The 19,617-nt window shown below is 50.4% G+C and overlaps 1 protein-coding gene across 6 annotated transcripts in view; it reads left to right on the top strand.

Annotated features, from left to right (window-relative positions):
* Positions 1-4,866: 4,866 nt before the first annotated feature.
* The window catches only part of Mta1 (metastasis associated 1), a 41,444-nt gene continuing 26,693 nt past the window's right edge, over positions 4,867-19,617 (top strand). For 4 of the 6 annotated variants that reach the window (XM_075947262.1, XM_075947261.1, XM_075947260.1 and 1 more), the window contains exons 1-2: positions 5,128-5,221; positions 17,159-17,226. In XM_075947262.1, coding sequence (XP_075803377.1) covers positions 5,149-5,221; positions 17,159-17,226 — 141 coding nt within the window. In that variant the 5' untranslated portion in view covers positions 5,128-5,148. Of the gene's footprint in view, positions 4,899-5,127; positions 5,222-5,387; positions 5,758-17,158; positions 17,227-19,617 lie in introns of those variants that run through there. The other 2 variants (XM_075947265.1, XM_075947264.1) reach the window with 2 other exon arrangements.

Raw genomic sequence — 19,617 nt, 5'->3', positions numbered from 1 at the left:
TATAACCTACTCAGTCTGTATAATGTGGCATGTATCTGTGTTTTCAGGACTGGCTATTTGGTATCAGATAATGAAACGGTGTGCCCCTCCCTGGGGAAGAGTATGTCTCTTACTCTCAGCATTCCATAGTTCTCTTTAGTTCTTTGTGTAGGGTTGAGACTCCCTGGTCTTTCCTCTGCCCACTTTTGGCCACTTGAATTTTTATTTTTATTTTTTTAAAGATTTATTTATTAAGCATCCAATGTACTGCTGGCAAGGAAGGCACAAGGTCTCAGTACAGATGTTTGTGAGCCACCATGTGGTTGCTGGGAATTGAACTCGGGACCTCTGGAAGAGCAGCCAGTGCTCTTACCCTCTGAGCCATCTCTCCAGCCCCCCCACTTGAATTTTTTTTTTTTTAATTTTCGAGACAGGGTTTCTCCGCAGCTTTTTGGTTCCTGTCCTGGAACTAGCTCTGTAGACCAGGCTGGCCTCGAACTCACAGAGATCCACCTGCCTCTGCCTCCCGAGTGCTGGGATTAAAGGCGTGTGCCACCATTGCCTGGCCCCACTTGAATTTTTAAAGAACTTTTTCCTGTTCTTGTATGTCTGGAAATGTTTTCTCGAGAACTTTATATATGCAAGAAAATCTGTCTGGGTAAAAAACTGTGGGTTATATTTTCTTCTTAAGAACTATTTCTCTATGCTTTGAGTGCTGCTAGGAAAAAAAAAGGTCAATTTTCTATTTTTGTGGGGGAGGAGGAAGGAAGAAAGGGTTTACATCATCCTACAGCCCATGTTAAAGAAAGAAAGCCAGGGCAGGAACTCAAAGCAGGACCCTGAAGGCGCGAGCCGAAACAGAGATGATGGTGGAATGCTGCTTAGTAGCTGGCTCTTTGTTTCCTTGTACAAGCCAGGACCACCTCCAGGGATGACCCTACCCAGAGTGAGCTGGGCCCTCACACATCACTCATTAAAGCCATGCCCACAGGCTAATCTGATGAAGCAATTCCTCAATGGAGGTTCTTCCCAGATGACTCTAGTTGTTTGGGTCAAATTGAAAACAAAGACAAAAAAACCCAAAAATTCCACAATTGACCCCTTGTCAAGTTGACACACAAATACAACACAAAACATCTTTCTTGTTTGTCCTCAAGATCATGTTAGTGTACATACAACTAGCCGGGCAGTGGTGGTGCACACCTTTAATCCCAGCACTCGGGAGGCAGAGGCAGGTGGATCTCCGTGAGTTCAAGGCCAGCCTGGTCTACAAGAGCTAGTAGCTTTGGACAGGCTCCAAAGCTACAGAGAAACTCTGTCTCGAAAACCTCCCCCCCCCCCAAAAAAATATATATATAACTTTGAAAGTCCCACAATCTTTAAAAATTTCAACATTTGGGCTGGAGAGATGACTCAGTGGTTAAGAGCATTGCCTGCTCTTCCAAAGGTCCTGAGTTCAATTCCCAGCAACCACATGGTGGCTCATAACCATCTGTAATGAGAGCTGGTGCCCTCTTCTGGCCTTCAGGCATACATACAGACAGAATATTGTGTACATAATAAATAAATAATTTTTTTTAAAAATTTCAACACTTTAAAATAAAAGTTCTCTTTAAAAACCCAAAGTTTCTTAATTGTGGGCTCCTGTTATGTTAAATACTTTCTTATTCCAATAGTGAAGAACCAGGGCATAAGTATAACCACAGTAAAGCAAAGCCAAAACCAAACAATGTGCAAATCTGACATCTGGAACTCACTCAGGATTCTCTGGGTTCCAGAAAGCTTGTGAAGCCCACCTCTCCAGGTCTCCGACCCCAGCAAACACAGCTTGTCCAGGAGGCTCAAGCCAGTTTTCTTCGCCACAGTCAGCTAAGACCACGGAAGGAGGGGGGAGGTTTGAACCAGAGTCTCTGTCTCTGTACACAGCACTGGCTGTCCCAGAACTTACTGTGTAGACCAGGCTGGCTTTAAACTCACAGAGCGTTGGGATCAAAGGCGAGCATCACGACACACAGTGCTCCTCTTTTGTTTGCTTAGCTTTATGTCCTTGTCTGTGATATTTTTTCTGAAAAGTGGTTCAGTAATCTTTAAAGTTCAGTAACACATAAGACAGGCCTCAGATGACTGGGGCTGCACTCATGTGCTGGAACCTGCCACGGACCTCTCCTGCTCAGGCTTCAGGGGGGCTTTCCTGCAGCTTAACTAACTGAACACTTCTGGTTTCCTGCCTCTAGGACTAGGTGCCATAGGCTGAGCTTTACCCCTCCTTCATCCGCAGCAACTTTAGGCATTGCTTTTAACAGATGAGTGCAGGTCACCAGAGAACCCTGAGGCAAAACCCCAAATCCCACAACACCAGAAAGTCCTGGAATGGGATTTGGCCCCATGGACCCATCTCTAGACCTTTGCTCACCTGCAGAGGACCCTCACATGCCTCTTTCCCTGACCTCTCACGAGATAATGGTGTCTTCTCACTATTGTGCCTTCACTGCCTTCAGACCACTTATCACATGGCATTACCTTCTGCTTCTCTCTCCACTCCTGCTATGTGATAAACTTCCCAAGGCAGAGAGACTGTGTGAACCGCTAGTGTCTGACATTGTTTATAGCATCAAAGAGGTACTCAGAAAGTCAGTTGAATGGGTTCCATTGATGGTTTTGATAGTTTTGTCTTCTCCTGAAGTGATGGGAAACCTTACTCCTCTTACTAGTTCAACAGTTTGCCTCCGAGGCATGCTGTGACACATACAGTCTTCCCCTCATTCTGTCACCAAGCACCTGATGCCTCTATTGCCTCCACATTGCTAGGACCTAGAAGGCAGAGCACCCCTGTGAGGGATTCTTCTCTTCTTTCGATTGCACTTTCTTTTCTGCTGGATTCTCACCTGCTCTGTGCCTCCCTTGTGAAAGGCATTCTTATCAAATCACCTGATGGGCTCACCTTGCCACTTCCTAAGCCAGCCTTCCTCACTGTACAGGCAACACTTCTCTGTCTAGTGGCTCTGCTACCAACTGGATCCATTCTCCTTAGTCCCTTTTGCCTCTGAGCTAGGTGGTTTACCTTCTCAAGCCTGTAGCAAGGCAGTGAGTTGAGCTGCCTTCTGAGGCACATAGCACTCCACTGGGAAGGAACATCCTCAGCTCTGGAGAGCTCCTTCAGAAGCCATCCGTGACCACCTATGTTCTGGTTACCTACCTCTGGAGTGGAGGCAAGTGGAGATGCTTCAGAGTATGCCAGTCCTATGCCCTCTCAACTATCACGACTGGGAGGTTATTTGATAGTTTTGTGGGTTTTCGTGTTTTTTTTTTGTTATTTATTTATTTATTTAGAGAGGGTTTCTCTGTATAACCCTGGCTATCTTAGAACTTGCTCTGTAGACCAGGCTGGCCTTGGACTCAGATCCACCTGCCTCTGCCTCTCAGTACTAGGATTAAAGGCATGCACCACTGCCTGACTTTTTCATTTGTAGTTTTTTCTTTTCCTTTTGTTGCCTGGTTTTCCAAGACAGAGATTATTTGTGTAGCCCTGGACCAGACTGGCCTTGAACTCAGAGCTTTGCCTGCCTCTGCCTCCCTAGTGCTGGAATTAAAGGTGTGCACTGCCACCACAACTTGGCAGCAATTTTTTGTTGTTAGGGTTTTATGTTTGCTTGTTTGTTTTTTTTTTCCCTGGTTTTTCAAGACAGGACTTTTCTGTGTAGTCCTACTGTCCTGGAACTCATTCTGTACACCAGACTGGCCTCAGAAATCCGTCTGCCTCTACCTTCCAAGTGCTGGGATTAAAGGCATATGCTACCACTGCCCGGGTTTTTTTTTTTTTTTTTTTTGAAACAGGGTCTATATAGACCTGGCCGTCCTTGAATTCACTACGTAGTTGAGGCTGGCTTTGAACCTCTGTCTCTTGAGTGCTTTGGTCAAAGCCATGTGCCACCATGCTAGGCCCTATGGTAGTTCTTCTGTTGGCCAGTTTGTCAGGTAGTGTACACTAGAGGTAGGCCCGTGGTAGACCAGCCCTCTCACCTTCCCTTCTCTCTAACCCTTTCCAGTGGCATACAGAATGCAAGCACCTGGTTCATCTGTCCCCCGCCCACCTTCTCCCAGACCTTGTCAGCAGGTTTGTGTGGTTCTAGTTCCTGACCCATATCTACTTCTTTCCGGTGTTTCCTCTCAGCACACAGGAGGTGGCATAGGCCTTGAGACCCTTCCTAGCTTGGGTCCAAGTGTCATGCAATTTCCTGCCTAGTAATGTACAGTACTGTCAGCCCTGACCCTCTTACCACCTAAACCTCACAGAAGGGTCTACAGTGCTTTCCTGAGCTCCATTTGCCATGTTCCACAAGGATACACCTAAAAAGGACACCAACTTTTGACAGCCATTGACTTTCTCTACCAAAGTAACCCACAGTGCTCAGACTCAACCAGAGCCCCACTCAGCTCTTCCTCACCGCCCGACAGGATTCCATCAGGGGCACCACCTTTTATCCTCTACCCTTGGGGTTTTGTCTAAGTACCCCACTCTCCATAGACCTTAGCTGAGCACGAAGGCAAACCCATAGTCATAAATGCTTCTGGATGCTACCAAGAGGTGGCTTCCTCCACAGAGGCCTCCTTCTTAGCACTGCAGCCCTGCCTGGTGTGGGAGTGGGGTGGGGAGTAGAGGTGTTGGCTGGAGGCTTATGTGATCCCAGTTTCAGCTGAAGGGAGAAGGGAGGCCCACCAAGGCCTTGGCAGTTCGGGAACATGCCTGCCTCATGGGAGGATAGTTAGGATGTACAAGGATGGCCAAACTAAAGACCTCTCCCCCCAGGAATCGGAGTATCCCTATGAGGGATGCAGGAAAGGACTCACACAAAAGGACCCAAAGGCACTTTGAAACTCCCAGGGAGCCTTAGGAGGGCCCACCTCGACAGGTCACCCAGGTATGGTGAGGGCCAATTGGGAGGGTACTCTCTGGAGGGTCACCTGGGCGGGGGGATGCCGAAGGTTAAGTGGGCATGGGGCTCGGGAGATGCATTCAATGGGTGCTGAGCTCCAAGATTCATGGACGTTAGAGATACTGGAGGATGCCAAGTACCACACCGGAGGGGTCTCAGGAGACCATCGGTGATGCCTGGGGCCACTTTGGAGAGTTGAAGGAGTGCTGGGGATGCAAGGCTTGGGCCTCCGGGGATGCCAAGGGCCACTCAAGCGGAGGCTTCCAGGAAGAGTAGATGGAAGGCCTCTCCGGGATACTGGGGGCCAGGTGACAGGGCCACGCGGGGATGCTGAGGACCACTCAAGAGAGGATGCGGGAGGGCCACCCCGAGATGCCAGGGCCAGACGGGCGTGGGTTCCAGAGGGCCACCCCGGGATGCTGACGGACAGGCTGGAGGGGTCGCAGGAGGGCTACCCGGGGAAGTCGAGGACCCGGAGAGCGAAGGGCTCAGAAAGACCACTCCGCAAGGGGCGCGCGGGCAGGCTCGGCGCGGGGTCGGATAACGGCCCGCGCGGTGGGCGGCGGCGCCCGAGGCCCCTCCCCGCCGCCCGCGGCCGCTCCTCCTCTTCCTCTCCCGCCCGCGCCGCGGCCCTCCCGTCCCTGCGCGGCCTCGGCGGCCTCGGAGGCGGCGGCGGCGGCGGCGGCGGAGCAGCGCGGTCCCTTTAAACCGCCCGCCGGCGCCCCCGCGCCCGCCCCCGCCCCGGCCCGCGCCCGGCCCGCCGCCCGCGCCCGCGTCCCGCGCCCCGCGCCCCGCGGCCCCGCCGCCGGCCCGGACATGGCCGCCAACATGTACAGGGTCGGAGGTAAGGCCCCGCCACGGCCTTTATGCGCCGCGGGCCCGCCGCCCGCGCCTCTCGGCCCCGCCGCGGCCTCCGCGCCTCCCCCACGCCGCCCTCGCGCGCGGCCCGCGCCCCTCCCCCCCGTCCCGCCCCCGTCGCGCTCGCGCCCCGCCCGCGAGGCTCGGTTCTGGTCTCCGGTGCTCGTCCCGGCCCAAAATGGCCCCTGGGCCGCCGGGGCCGGAGCGCGCGCGCGGGGGACGAGCGGCTCTGGGAGGGGGCTGTGCCCACCTGTTGGGGGCCGGGGGTGGCCCGCGGGACGCGGGCGGAGTAGCGGCGAGTGGCCAGGGCATCTCGGTGGCCGGCGGGCCCGGCGGCGCGAGGCCTGGGCCTGGGTCCGGGCCGGAGTCCCAGAGCCGGAGCACGTGCCTCTGGAGCTCTGGCTGCCGTCCCGCGAACAGGAGTTTGGGGGTCTAGGGGGCGAGCGGTGTCCTCAGGGGCCATGCAGGGCGGGCTAGGTGTGCAGGCACTGGGAGTCCTGTTTGCAGGGACCACAAGCCGGTCTACGAGCCCCTCGAGCGTGGCCGAGGGGCTTTCCTCAGAAGGGATTCCTGGGGGGGAGGGTTGGCTACAGCAGGGGACCTTCATCCCAAGTGCAGGTCTGAGTCACCCCAAACTTTTCTCAGCCTGCTGCTCACCCTAGCCCGACAAGGAGACACTTTACCACTAGCCTTTGGGAGGGCAGAGGTCCCCACTAAGTTGGAGTCCTGGGGGCCTGCTGCTGGCGCTGGTCCCCCTGTTGTTGGTTCCAAGGTGGCCCTTTCCCCGTTTGTGTGTGATGGGGACACTCTGAGATGGCCTTGCACACATATGGCCCATGCTGATCCTTAACAGTCATCTCATCCCATAGCCTTCTGCTTCCTCTCTGGACTTGGAGACCCTTCCTGGGGTCACAGCATAAATGTGGATGGGTCTCTGCTGCTATCTCTCCCACTAGTAAAATTGGTCTCTGCTGTGAGCGTGTGATGGAGTGGGAGACCACCCAGAAGCACCCATTACCACTGCCCCGCATGACCCATCTTACACCAGCAGGACCCAGCCAGCCCAGGTCCACCCACTGCAGGAGCCCTGGCTCTTCTGCCCTTCCAGGGAATCCTGGCCTCACACCTTTGCTTCCTGGCTAGTCCTGCCACAGGGCACAGCCTAGAGTGTTGGGGCCCAGTGAGGAAGGGCTGGTCCTCATTGAAGCTTCTGCCTTGCCAGTCCCAAAGGAAGAGGGCCAGAGCACTGGATCCTCCCTGCTTACTGCCCTGCCTTCAGGGGCAGAGACTAACTGCTCTGCTTCTGGCTCCTCTGGTGGCCCTCTTCCAGTTGCTGGGCCTTGCTCTGCCCTGTGGACCATTTTTGCCTTCAGACCCCTTTCCTGCCCAACATGAGGCCCATGGTTCCTGCCGATTGGGATTCTTACTTCTAGTTCCCTCGTTCTGAAAGTTCTCCTTCACCTGTGAAAGGCTCCCATCATCCTGGTCCCCAGCCACCCCTTCCCACCCAGTTCACATTTCTTCCTTGCTGTGATTTCTGGCTCATGATGACATGTCATATGCTGAAGAAATGAATGACTAGCAAGAGAGAGGAGACCTGGACTCCTGCATCTGACTCAGATGGGGGAAAGTGGTGAGAATGAGGAAGGCGGGCTGAAGGGCCCTGGGTCCTTGGCCCAGGTGCTTATGCCCACCTTCCCATTCCTAAGGGCCCTACCCACGCCTGCCTGGCCCAGTAATCCCAACAGAGAGCTCCAGCCAGGGTCCTAACAGGCTGATGAAGAAGACCTGGCTTCTGACTCGGTTCTTAATGTGCCTTGGTTTCCCCATGAAAAGGATAGGCATCCATCTGTTTTCATCCTGTGTTCTGTGGCTGTACACCCAGGGTGTACCTGGTACCCTGGCCTGTCTGAGGTCCCATAAGGCTGGGTGGCTGGGCCCTGAGCTTCTATGCCAGGCCAGTATGGATGTGGCTAAGGAGCAGGGATAGGTCAGTATTCCTTTGTGCCGCCATGCGTGTTCTGGGCACCAGCTATGTTGCCAGGAGTGCTTTTGCAGTGAGCTAGTCTCCAGAGCTAACCCTGAGGGTGTCCATGGCAGGCCAAGGGCTAGCACCTGTAAAAGGAACTTCGTCGTTCCCTGCTTTCTGGATAGGGAACTCTAGTGCCACCCTGTGAATCCCAGCAGGGCCTTGGGATGAGACTCTGGGTGTTGGCTATTGGCTTCCTGCCTCAGTCACTGCTTGCCAGACTCTCAAGCCCCCAGATGAGAGGACACATAGTGGCTCTCTGAGCAGGCTTTGGTTCAGTCTGGTTTTGTTGTCTAGAGTTTGACCCTCTGGGAAGTCTGCCTTGTCCTAGGCAGTGCTGGTGGGGACCCAGCTTGGGGAATCTCCCCCTGCTCCCCTCTTTTCTCTTGGCACATGCACCAAAAACTACAAGATGCCCAATCAGGTTTAAATTCCAGAAAAACAGCCAAGACCCCTAGTGCAAGTATGTCCCAAATGTTGTCAACTGTTTGGGCATCCTATGTTCTTAGCATGCTCTCTGGGGGCCTTGTGAGGGTGGGCTAGGCAGGATCAGGTATAGGTGAGGTTACAGAAGGCAGCAGACCACTTGGGTCAGGTGGTCAGGAGGGAAGGATCATGAACTGCTGCTTTCTCAAGAAGTGGACTTGCTGAATAGTTCCTGCCAGTCAGTGCCCAAGAGCCAGGACCTTCCTGAACCAGCCTCTGATGGCTGAGGGGTTTCTTACCTGTGCATCTATTATAAAACCAGGTGGCATCACTGGCCAGAAGAGCAGCAATCACTCGAGTCTCCACCTCATGGCTGCTTGTATGTGGAGCCTTTTTCCTGTAGCTAAAGGGCTGCTGCCATTCCCCTGCAGTATTTTTCTTTTATTGCAAGAAATTAACTCCTTTACTCTTAAGTGGCTTTTGTTTCTATTTTACTGTGCTTGTGGAAGATGACAGGAAGCAGCAGCCTGCAGGCCACAGCCACATTACAGCTGGCCTTGTGTCCTGCTTTGGTATGGTGTTTCATGTGCCCAAAGCCAGCCTCTTGGTTTCCTACCTTGGGGTTTTCATTTAAATCATTCGTATTTAATCATGGTGTTAGGCATAGTTTTGTGCTCTGCTTCTATGTTTCTTGTTACTTGTTTTGGTTTTTTGAGACAGGGTTTCTCTGTATAGCCCTGACTGTCCTGGAACTCTGTAGTCCAGGCTGGCTGGCCTCAAACTCAGAGTACCTCTGTCTCCAGAGTGCTGGAATCAAAGATGTGTGCCACCACCGCCTGGCCTGGTTATGTTTTCTTTGTGGGTTTTTTTTTTTTTTTTTGGTTTTGTTTTGTTTTTTGAGTCAGGGTTTCTCTGTGTAGCTTTGGAGCCTGTCCTGGCACTCACTCTATAGACTAGGCTGGCCTCAAACTCACAGAGATCCTCCTGCCTCTGCCTCCTGAGTGCTGGGATTAAAGGCGTGCTCCACCACCACAACCACCACCCAGCTGTTTGTTTTTAAATTGAATGTGCAATACTGGGGGATCAAACCTAAGTTCTTGTGAAACTAGACCACTGGACTATAGCTTCAGTTCCAGCAGTTTTTATTTTCAGTTGAAGGTTTTTACTAAGATGTTTCCATGGTTAAAAACTCCAAGCTTCAAGGGGATGCCTGTACTGTGAGCCTGTGCAATATCCTAGTGTCTCTGGTCTTCCCTAGCACAGCGCTATTTTGAGGAGCCCTTTTGAAGCTTCTGGGTCCTGCCTGGCTCTTTTTCACAGCACATGTTTCAGGGAAGACCCCAGAAGTCTTGGCTTTTCCCCAAGTCTGCATCTGTAGTGGGAGTTGTAGAAGTGGGCTATGCCCGGGGGTAAGGTAGCAGCCATGTTAGCCAGACCAGCAGCCCTTAAACTCCTGGGCTTACCCTGCCCTCTTGCCCCAGCCTTCTATCTAAGTGCTAGGACTGTAAGTTCGAACTGTAATGTTAGGTCTGTACTTTTGACAGATGTCACTATGGACCTTCAAACATTCCCATAATCCTACATGTTTCCTGGTATCCTTGGTTGAGGAGTCTCCGTTCTCTCTCAACTACTCCTGTGCCTTGTACCCCAGTGTCGCATAGATGGAACCATTCTTTAAGATGGCTTCTTCACCAGACACTCTGCATGTGGGAATTAGTATTATCTGAGATTGGCTTTCTTCGACTGAGTGGTGTCCTCCCCAGTGTGTCAGCTTGTATCCACCAATGCATTTCCGAGGTGATAAACAGTGAACATGGGTTCTCATTTCTCCTGGATAAAAATATACAGTTGTGCAGTTGTGAGTTGGATGGCTGACCTCTTGAGAATCTGGCAGGTGACGTTCCAAGGTGCTGTAAGCAAGAGTTCAGTTCAAACCCCTCTCCCCCAAAAGTTCAACCTTCCCTCTGCACATGCGTGTCTTCTCTGCTTTTTGGCAGGTGTGCAGGATGCCCTTTACTGTTATTTTGCTTTTTTATTTTTCCCAGATAGGGTTTCTCTGTAGCTTTGGAGCCTGTCCTGGAACTAGCTCTGTAGGCCAGGCTGGCCTCGAACTCACAGAGATCCCCCTGCCTCTGCCTCCCGAGCACTGGAATTAAAAGCCCGCACCTAGCATCGTTCCTGTTTTAATTTGAACTCCCTAGTGGTAGGTGGCTCCCATCCCTGGCAGTTTTGATTGTTTGGCTCTTTGAGATGGACTCTTGCTGTTAGCCCAGGTTGCCTGTGAACTGATGCTCATCATGCCTCTGCTGCATGGAATAAGGTATGGTTACCATGTTCAGCTGCCTGCGTTTGATTTTCGGGTTTTTTTTTTTTTTTTTTTTGGTTTTTCAAGACAGGGTTTCTCTGTGGTTTTGGAGCCTGTCCTGGAACTAGCTCTTGTAGACCAGGCTGGTCTCGAACTCACAGAGATCCGCCTGCCTCTGCCTCCCAAGTGCTGGGATTAAAGGCGTGCGCCACCACCACCCAGCCCTGATTTTCGTTTTTTGTTTGGTTATTTTTGTTTTGTTTTTTGACATAGACTCTATTGGCCAGGCTGGGCTTGGAGTCAGAGAGTCGTGCACCTGTCTCTGCCTCCCCAGTACTGGATTAAAAGTGTGCACCTCTATGCCAGGCATTTCCCTGGTTTTAAAATTGGATTGTGTGCTTACTGTTGTGAGCTGTGTGATGATTATTTATGTATTATTTTGTGGTGTGGAAGCTAACCAAGAGCCTGCTTATACTGGACAAGTGCTGTATCCTAGTCCCAAGAGTTGGTTTATATTTCGAATTTCAGACCCTTTTCAGAAGACTGAAGTTGTGTGTTCTGTGTATCTAGGATCCAAGATCATGAGGTAGTTACCCTTTTTTATTATAGAATCTTTAAACATTTGAATTTGACTTTAGTATCCTTCTCATTAGTTTCTGTGTGAGGGTTAAGATTTGCATGTAAGTGTCCAGTTCTCCCACTGGGTCATCTTGGCAGCCTGGTAAGAAGTGAGGCTGCTGCTGTTCTGTTGCTCACTGTCGTCCGTTAGTCTTTGCCAATGCGTGTCTAGATCGCAAGCTTTCCTGCAGTGTAGGAAGTCGCTGGTGACTCCTCCAACTCGGTTGTTTTACAGAATAGTACCGACTGTCCTGGTTTCTGGGTTTTCCCTTAAAAAGTGTACAATTGGCTTGTTGATCCCCCCCCCCCCCCCCCCCGCAAGGTCTCTGAATGTTCTGGAATTCAATATAACTAGTGAATTAGTTAGAACAGGCTGGCCTCAACCTCCCAGAGATCCTCCTGCTTCTGCTTCATGAGCATTGGGATTGAAGATGTGCACCACTACACCTGATTCTTGTTTTTTGTTTGTTTGTTTTGTTTTGTTTTTCAAGACAGGATTTCTCTGTGTAGCCCTGGCTGTCCTGGAACTCGCTCTGTAGAGCAGGCTGGCCTCTAACTCACAGAGATTTGCCTGCCTCTGGAGTACTAGGATTAAAGGCCTGCACCATCACTACCTGGCATCTTGTTGTTTTTTTTTTAATTTTTACATTTATTTACACACAAGTGTGCGTGCGCTCTCGAGTGTGTGTTGAGAGGAATATCCACATAACACACATGTGGACAATTTAGGGAGTCTCTTCTTTCTTTCGACCATGTGGGTTCTGGGGTATTGAACTCAGGTTGTCAGTTTGGCTGCAAGTGCTCTTAGTTGCTGGCCCTGGCTTGTTGATCTCTACCAAGCAAGCAAGTTGGTGAGATTCAGATGACCGTGGCTCATGGCAGGGCCTCTTGGAGACTGGCAAACTACATTGGCAAACTACCCTGCCTAGATCTGTGTGACTCATGAGCTAAGAATGGCATTTACATTTTTATGTGGTTGAGAAAAAAAGTCACAAGAATACTTCATGACATGAGAAGATTATATGAAATTTAAATTACTTTGCCCATAAATAAAGTTTTATTGGAACATGGCCACCATAAAGCTAATGTATGTATGTTCTGTGGCAGATTCTGAGTTACAACCAGTAAACTTTTCCTCCTTAGGCACAGTAGAGCACTGTGTCTCTGCCATCAAGCATGGTGGTATTGGGCTCTTAGAATAGCAGCCATACAGGTCTGTATGGATCACTGGCTGCTTATGTTGTGACTAAATAGAGCTCTGATGCCATCTTCCTGAAGACAACACAGACCTTGTAGCTGAGGCTCCACCCCTCCAGACCAGTGTGCGCCCCTGGTTGTGGCCTGTGCTCCTGGCTCAGCAGCTTTGGGTTAGGCCCCCCACTATACTGTTCAGGTTCATTTAATTGGTTGGAGCAGCTTACAGTGAGCAATCACAGTGTTTGTTGGCTCATTACAAAGGACACAAGGAAGCATACAGATGAAGAGCCACAGTCTGAACCCTCTGATCCTGCCTGGTCTTTCTGTGGTTAGCTCTGTCCTGGGCAGTGGAGAACCTCCGGTATAACCTTCCCACAGTGTCCTGTGATGTGCTGGGCAGTGGAGAACCTCCGGTATAACCTTCCCACGGTTTCCTGTGATGTGCTGTGCAGTGGAGAACCTCCGGTATAACCTTCCCATGGTGTCCTGTGATGTGCTGGGCAGTGGAGAACCTCCGGTATAACCTTCCCACAGTGTCCTGTGATGTGCTGGGCACTTTGGAAAGCCTCCAGTGTAACCAACCCACCGTGTCCTGTCCAGTATGACAATCTCCCGGTGTTCTGTGTTAGTCAACTTTTTATTGTCATAGTTTGAGACTACTACTTTACAAGGAAGAAAGGTTTATCTTGGTTTACAGTCTGAGGTTTCAGTCTCTGTCTTTTGTCCTTGCCATTAGGCCTGTGACAGAATAGAGTGGGTAGAAATGCAAGGTGGTACAAAACTGAGCATCTCCTGGTGACATGGAATATTACAAGAAAACCAAACAGGGAAGGAACCCAAGCCCTCCCTTCCCTCCAGGGGCTTGCCTGCTGTGGCCTGAAGATCTGCTCTGTTCTACCCCAACACTGCCAAGCTGGGGACCAGGTTCTCTGGGTGTGGTCCTTTGGAGACACTCCATATCTTGTAGTAGCACATGAAAAGGACGCTCTTATCTCTCTGAAGGTCCCAGGGTTTTTAGGAGCCATGTGCCAGGAAGAGGGGCTAGAGACCAAATACGTATTTCCTTTGTTAACAGTAGCAGTAGCTTTTATGTGTGCTCCACATGACTGTAGGTCCCACAGACACCGTCTTCAGTGCATGTGTGCTGTGGATAGGCTTGTGTGAATTGAATTGGGAGCCTAGTGGTGGTTTTAAGGCCATCAGTCTTTGATCACTGTACTCAATATCCAGCTGGTACCATGTGGGAGGAGTGAAGTGTGTGTTGGTGTTACAGTGGCTTCAGCTTGAGGAAGCAGAATGGTCAGTACAGTTAGAAAATTTAAAGGGAGACTCTCACACCAAGTCAGCCTCCTCAGAAAATCAGGATCCGGCTGGTGGTGGCAGCTCGGCCTTTAATCCCAGCACTTGGGAGGCAGAGGCAGGCAGACAGATCTCTGAGTGATCCGAAAGACGTGAATGGAGAAGCTGAGCACTTGAACTAGCCGTAGAGCTTCCAGAGCAGGGTCTGAAGGAAATAGGCTTGCAATGAGCCCGGTGTGTGTTTGTGGTGGTGGTAGTGGGGAGGTCAGCCTTAGTGAGCTCCTTCGTCCTTGGCCAGCTAAGGATGTGTAAACCTGTGGAACAGTCTGTGAGCTGGGAGAAGTTGGGAAAGTACTGATGGTGCAGACGGGAGAGGAATCGCTAAGATGTATGACAGGCAGGATGCATGGAACAGAAACTGGCGGGACTAGATAAATGAAGAAACTTGGTTTAAAAAAAAAAAAAACACAAGAGCCAGAAAGGCAACCACTCTTTATTGAGCCAGTGCCACAGATAGCATGCTTCTGACGGCAAAGGCTTGGTAGGCCACGGTCCTGCGGACATTGTCAGAAGCAGAAGGCTAAGGTTGTGATCTAGCTCAATGCACAGCTCAGCATGGTAGCTGACAGTACTTACACTTGGACCAGAGTGGAAGATTCCCAAACAAGACAGTCCACTTTTAACGACCAATATTAATGCAATGAATGACTTTCAGAATTAGTTTTTACTGCATGTCTGGTAATGCTATTAATTTATTGTAAAGTACTCCACTCGAGGCTGCGAAGCACTTATTGGAGGAGCTTATCTGTATTAAGTTCACTCTTTCTAGGGGGAAATAAAATGGGAAGGTCTGGTCAGGAATATTTCCTAGCTCATGTTGCCACTCTGGCGGGAGCCCGTGTCTGTGCTGGGGAGTCCTCACCTCGGCAGCACTATGATCCTCGCTATGCAGAGCAGGCTACTCCCCAAGACTGCTGGCAGGACCAGTACTTCCTAGAAAGGCTCATGAGATGGCAGCTCTCTTGGACAGTTACTTTCTCTGCACCAGCCATAGCTGGGTCTCAGAAGAGGAAGGTGTGCAGGCCAGCATGTGGTTACCAATGACTGGAGACACACACGGAGATGGGCTTTGGAACTAGGACTGTTACGGCAGGTTAGTCATATGTTCGTCTTCATCACTCAGTCTCTGCCCCCTAAAGGGGGCCTGTTTGGCATGGCCAGGGTCTGGGAAGGAGACATTCCAGGGCTGTGGACAGCCTGGGAGAACAGGCCCCTAAAAAGAACATGGTGAGCTCCACAGCAAGTGCATCTGTTCAGATCAGTATCTGCATACAGAGCCCATGTTTGCAACCCTGTTGAGAGACTGTTTCCAAAGTTACAAGGTCTGAGCCTTGGCAGCATTGCCGTGAGCATGAGTAGCACAATAACCCTGAGCTGTTGTCACACTCAAACCACTTGTTTTCTCGTTAATTGGTCTGTACTTTGTAATTTCATCAGTTAAACGTTTGGAAGTTTGGTTGTGCCTACTGTGTATTGCACTCAGTTCAGACCTAACCTCCATGCCTAGATTCTGCTGTCGGGACCTCTGCAGATGTGTGCCAGTCTCTGTTGTAGTTCAAGGACACATCTTACAGTACCTACCGTTCAATTATATGCCCATGTGTTGGGTATGTGCATAAGTGCAAGTACCTGTGGAGGCCATTAGAGGGCATCGGCTCCCTGAGCTGGATTTACACGCGTTTGTCAGTCACTCTATGTGGATGTTGAACTTTACATACTAATCACCGAGCCATCTCTCCAGTCCACATACTGTTTGTAGTTTTATCATCCAGACCTTTTCATGGTGTGTGTGTGTGTATGTGTAACTGGGTATCAAACATTTTCTTTAATTTTTTTCTTGTCTAAGTTCACATTGGTTTTTGTTTTTATTAGAGTCTTCTTTATTTTCTTAGTAATGTATAGTGTGCACTTAGCATACTTCATTCTTGTTGGACAGGCTCCTCTGAGGTTTGGAAAAGGTGTGCAGTTCAGCTACTGCTTTCACAGATGTAGCACGTGAACCTGTCTGTGAACAAGCCCTCCTGTCATGGCACCACCCATCCCCATACCAGTGCCCGGCCCTAGTTCTTGGATGTGTGTGCTTGTGCTTCTCTGAGATGAGCTACCTCAGTACCTGCCTCTCGTGTCATCCCAGGGTGCTCTGCTTGTTTGCCTCTTCTCTACTTGGGAAACATTTTATTTTATTCCAGTTTTTGGTCAAGTATAAATAATTTTGTGTTAGGGGCTTAATTTGCTATAATTTGTAATCATGAAAGTTTAGATTATGGATGCCTTTTTTCCTTTTATAAAAAATAAATTTGAAATAGGATTTTTCCATATAGCTCTGGCTGTCTGAAACTTGCTCTGTAGACCAGTCTAGCCTCGAACTCACAGAGGTCCACCTGCCTCTGCCTTCCGAGTACTGGGATTAAAGGCGTGCACCACCACCTCCTGGCTCAAAGTGTATTTCTGCATTGACTGGGAATCAAACCTGAGGCCTCCTGTGTGGTGGGCAAGAATTCTACCACTGAACCATCAGTGCTTTAAAAAACAAACAAAAACTAGTTTTATTAAGAAATTATCCACAATGATGAAGTTCATCAGGGTGTTTTCGCAAGGTGGGCCTCAGGAGGGTCCAAAATCTAAGCCCAGAGACTTTCTCCAATCCTGTACTCTTTCCTTCTCTCGGGCCTTGCTTTTCCCTGGAGACCCTTCATCCTGGTGTGAATGTCTCTGAGTACTAGCTGCTGGAGTTCTAAGGATGTGGCTTACCACTGGCAGGTGGCACAGGCTCAGGAAGCAATATGGTGACAGGCCTGCGAGTGTGTATGTGTGCCTGCTTGGGAGCAGGGAACTGCAGTTGCTAACTCTTGCCATTTCAACAGGAGTAACCTTCTAGTCAGTTCAGCTAAGGAGGGGGTTCCACTGGCCTGGCAGTATGACAATCCAACATATGGCAGTATGTTGTCCGCACTGGGATTCTTGGAGCATTGTGGTAGTGGGGTCATCTAAGCTGTCCAGGCTGACTCTGCCAGCTTTCAAAGTCTTTGTGTCTATCTTTGAGCCGGGCCTTTGGTGGTGAAAGGTAGACACACTGTTCTTGCCTGCAGCAGCTACTTGGAAAGATGTCCAGTAGTTTTGAGCAGGGGTTGGGCTTTCTGGGGAAAGCTGTAGTCAGGCCTCACAGGCTTCCCACTAAGGCCTGTGCTCCTGAAGGATGTTTGAGGGCTGCAGACTCCTCCCAGGACAGCCCTTCTCTAACCCATTGACAGCTGTGATGTGGCCCAACCTGTTCACTGCTCTGATGGTGTAGGACTTTGCTTCCTCCAACCCCAGCCTTCCACCCCTAACACAGTGTGGGGCTAGGGCTTAGAGGGTCTCCTTGAGGTTCCCAGTCAGTTCTCTGTGGGTTCTAAGAATGGTGGGAATGACTAAGAGACTTGGTGCTATGAGTAATGACTTCTCTGTTTGCAGACTATGTCTACTTTGAGAACTCCTCCAGCAACCCATACCTGATCCGCAGGATTGAAGAACTCAATAAGGTAAGAGCTCGACACAGTAATGCTACTGCCCGACCCTGGTAGGGAGAAGTGGAGCCTTCCCTGATGTGGGTGGTCAGGGTCTTGTTGCCTAAATTTTGATGACCCTTCAGGAGAGTCCTATGGCTATGTCTAGGCTTCTGATTTTTTTTTTCTTTTTTTAATTTTATGTGTATGGGTGTTTTGTCTACATGTATATCTGTGCCTGAGGAGACCAGAAGAGGGTTTTGGATTCCCTAGAATTAGATGGAGTTATAGATGATTGTGAGCTGTCATGTTGTTACTGGGAACCAAACCTGAATCCTCTGGAAGAGCAGCCAGTTCTCTTAACCACTGTGCCATTTCTCTAGCCCATATCTAGGTTTCTTGAAGACAAGCTCAGGGCAGCCTTGAGGTGTTGCTAGTTCCCCTACCCCATCTCTCAGCACATATCAGTCTGTCTGTAGCAGGTGCCCTTGTGGGCTTGAGCACGCCCAGAACTCAGAGGATGGTGGATGATTCTGGAGACCAGTCACAGACCAAGGGCAGTGGCCTTGGTGCTCTTGGTTCCACCTATACACACTCGCACTCCCTTCTCTTCCTCCTCCCATTTCTGTTAGCCTAGGTGGCTTCCTGGCCACAGGACTACCTTGAACATTAGCGTTGTCTGCTCTGCCCATTACCATCACGAGGGTGCATGCAATATTTATTTTCTGGGGGTCCTTTGGTGTCTTACCCCAGTTGCTTATTCTACCATGGTTTGTGTTTGCTGGGATGTTGTGAATCCTTGGCAGATACTTAATCCTTGGTCTGAGGACATGGTTGTTTCATTACTGGAACCCTGGGATATCCACAGACAACCTAGGGTGGAGGCTACGAGTGTGGAAAATGAACAAGTTGACATATGATTAGAGACTTTTTTTCCCTAGGGTGCTGGTAGATAGGCATGTTCCTGCTCTGCCTCCTCCAATGCAAGGCAAAGCAGAGGACATGACAGATTTCCCAGAACCGTGTCCCTGAAAACATACTCTTTTCTGCCAGACTGGGTGGCCCTGAGGCCTCCATAGCCTTTTTGTTATTGTTGTTGTTTGTTTGTTTTTTGTTTTTTGAGGCAGGGTTTCTCAGTAGCCATGAGCCCATCCTGGAATTCGCTCTGTAGACCAGGCTCTGCCTCTGCCTCTGCCTCCTGAGTGCTGGAATGAAATGTGTGTGCTACCACTGCCCAGTTCTGTAGCCTTCCTGAATACCATAGACCAGTTGCTTTCCTAGACTTCAGTCTTGCTAGAATAGTGGTGTGGGATTCTTGGGATCAAATGGGACAGGGAGGGCAAGGTTGGATGCTGTCCCACAGGTGGCCCTGTTGAGCCTGACTTGGCTCTGCAGGTGGCTCTTGATGGAAGCCTAGGTGTAGCCCCAGCTTCTAGGGTTGGGCTGCCAGCTCCTTGGGACCCATGTTGCTCATACTGTGTGGTGTAAGGCCTTATGCTGTGTGTTTGTGTGTGCATATGTGCACCTGGGGAGATGTTGGGAAGATGAATTGGTCAGAGCATATGGGCCGCTTCTGGAGACCTGAGGCCTGCCATGGCATAGGTGAGCACTAGTGTTTCCTCTGTTGAACTTTACAGGGATCAGAGTCCAGACAGGTACCCTATGTTTGGCCCTGGTTACAGTTGGCAATAGGCAGGGCCGTAGGTTGGGTGGCTGGAGCTCTCAGTTTGGACCAGCAGGCTCTCATTTACTCATTTCAGTTGCACAGGCTTGAACATGAGCACACAGGTTGTAGAGGAGTAACCCAGCTGCAGTGAGTGAGCCACGTCTGTGGCTGTTTGTGTCCCCTGTATCCTGCAGTGAGCAGCAGCTGGAGGGTATCCCTTGGCTCAGCATATATGTAGCTGTGTCAACCCCAAAATTTCAAGTGAGATTCTGGCATAAGTCTCCCCTAACTCAAAGCCAAGTGCAGAGAACAAGTCATATAGTAGGGAGTTGTGAGCTTGGCTGGCAGGCTCAGATTCCCAGTTGTAGACTAGCATTGCTGTCTCTCAGTGTCACAAGGATGGGGCTTCTGCCAGGAGGTAGTGGCGCATGCCTTTAATCCCAGCACTTGGGAGGCAGAGGCAGGTGGATCTCTGTGAGTTCCAGTCGAGGCCAGCCTGGTCTACAAGAGCTAGTTCCAGGACAGGCTCCAAAGCCACAGAGAAACCCTGTCTCGGGAAGAAAAAAAAAAGAAGGATGGGGCTCCTATCTGGGCTTCTGTTTTGGCCTTGGCCTTGGATCTCTATGGGATGGTATGAACCTCTATGGTAGACCATACATACCTATGGTCTCCATAGTCTGTGAGAGGTACTCTAGGCCTCACCCCTCAACACATGAAGTTAAAAAGGCAGTATGACTTGCCTGATATCCCTGGCTGCCATC

The sequence above is a fragment of the Microtus pennsylvanicus genome, chromosome 14 (genome assembly GCF_037038515.1).
Source record: "Microtus pennsylvanicus isolate mMicPen1 chromosome 14, mMicPen1.hap1, whole genome shotgun sequence".
Classification (NCBI taxonomy): Eukaryota; Metazoa; Chordata; class Mammalia; order Rodentia; family Cricetidae; genus Microtus; species Microtus pennsylvanicus.
Note: the sequence above shows the minus strand (reverse complement) of the source record. Positions and strands in the feature narration are given on the sequence as shown.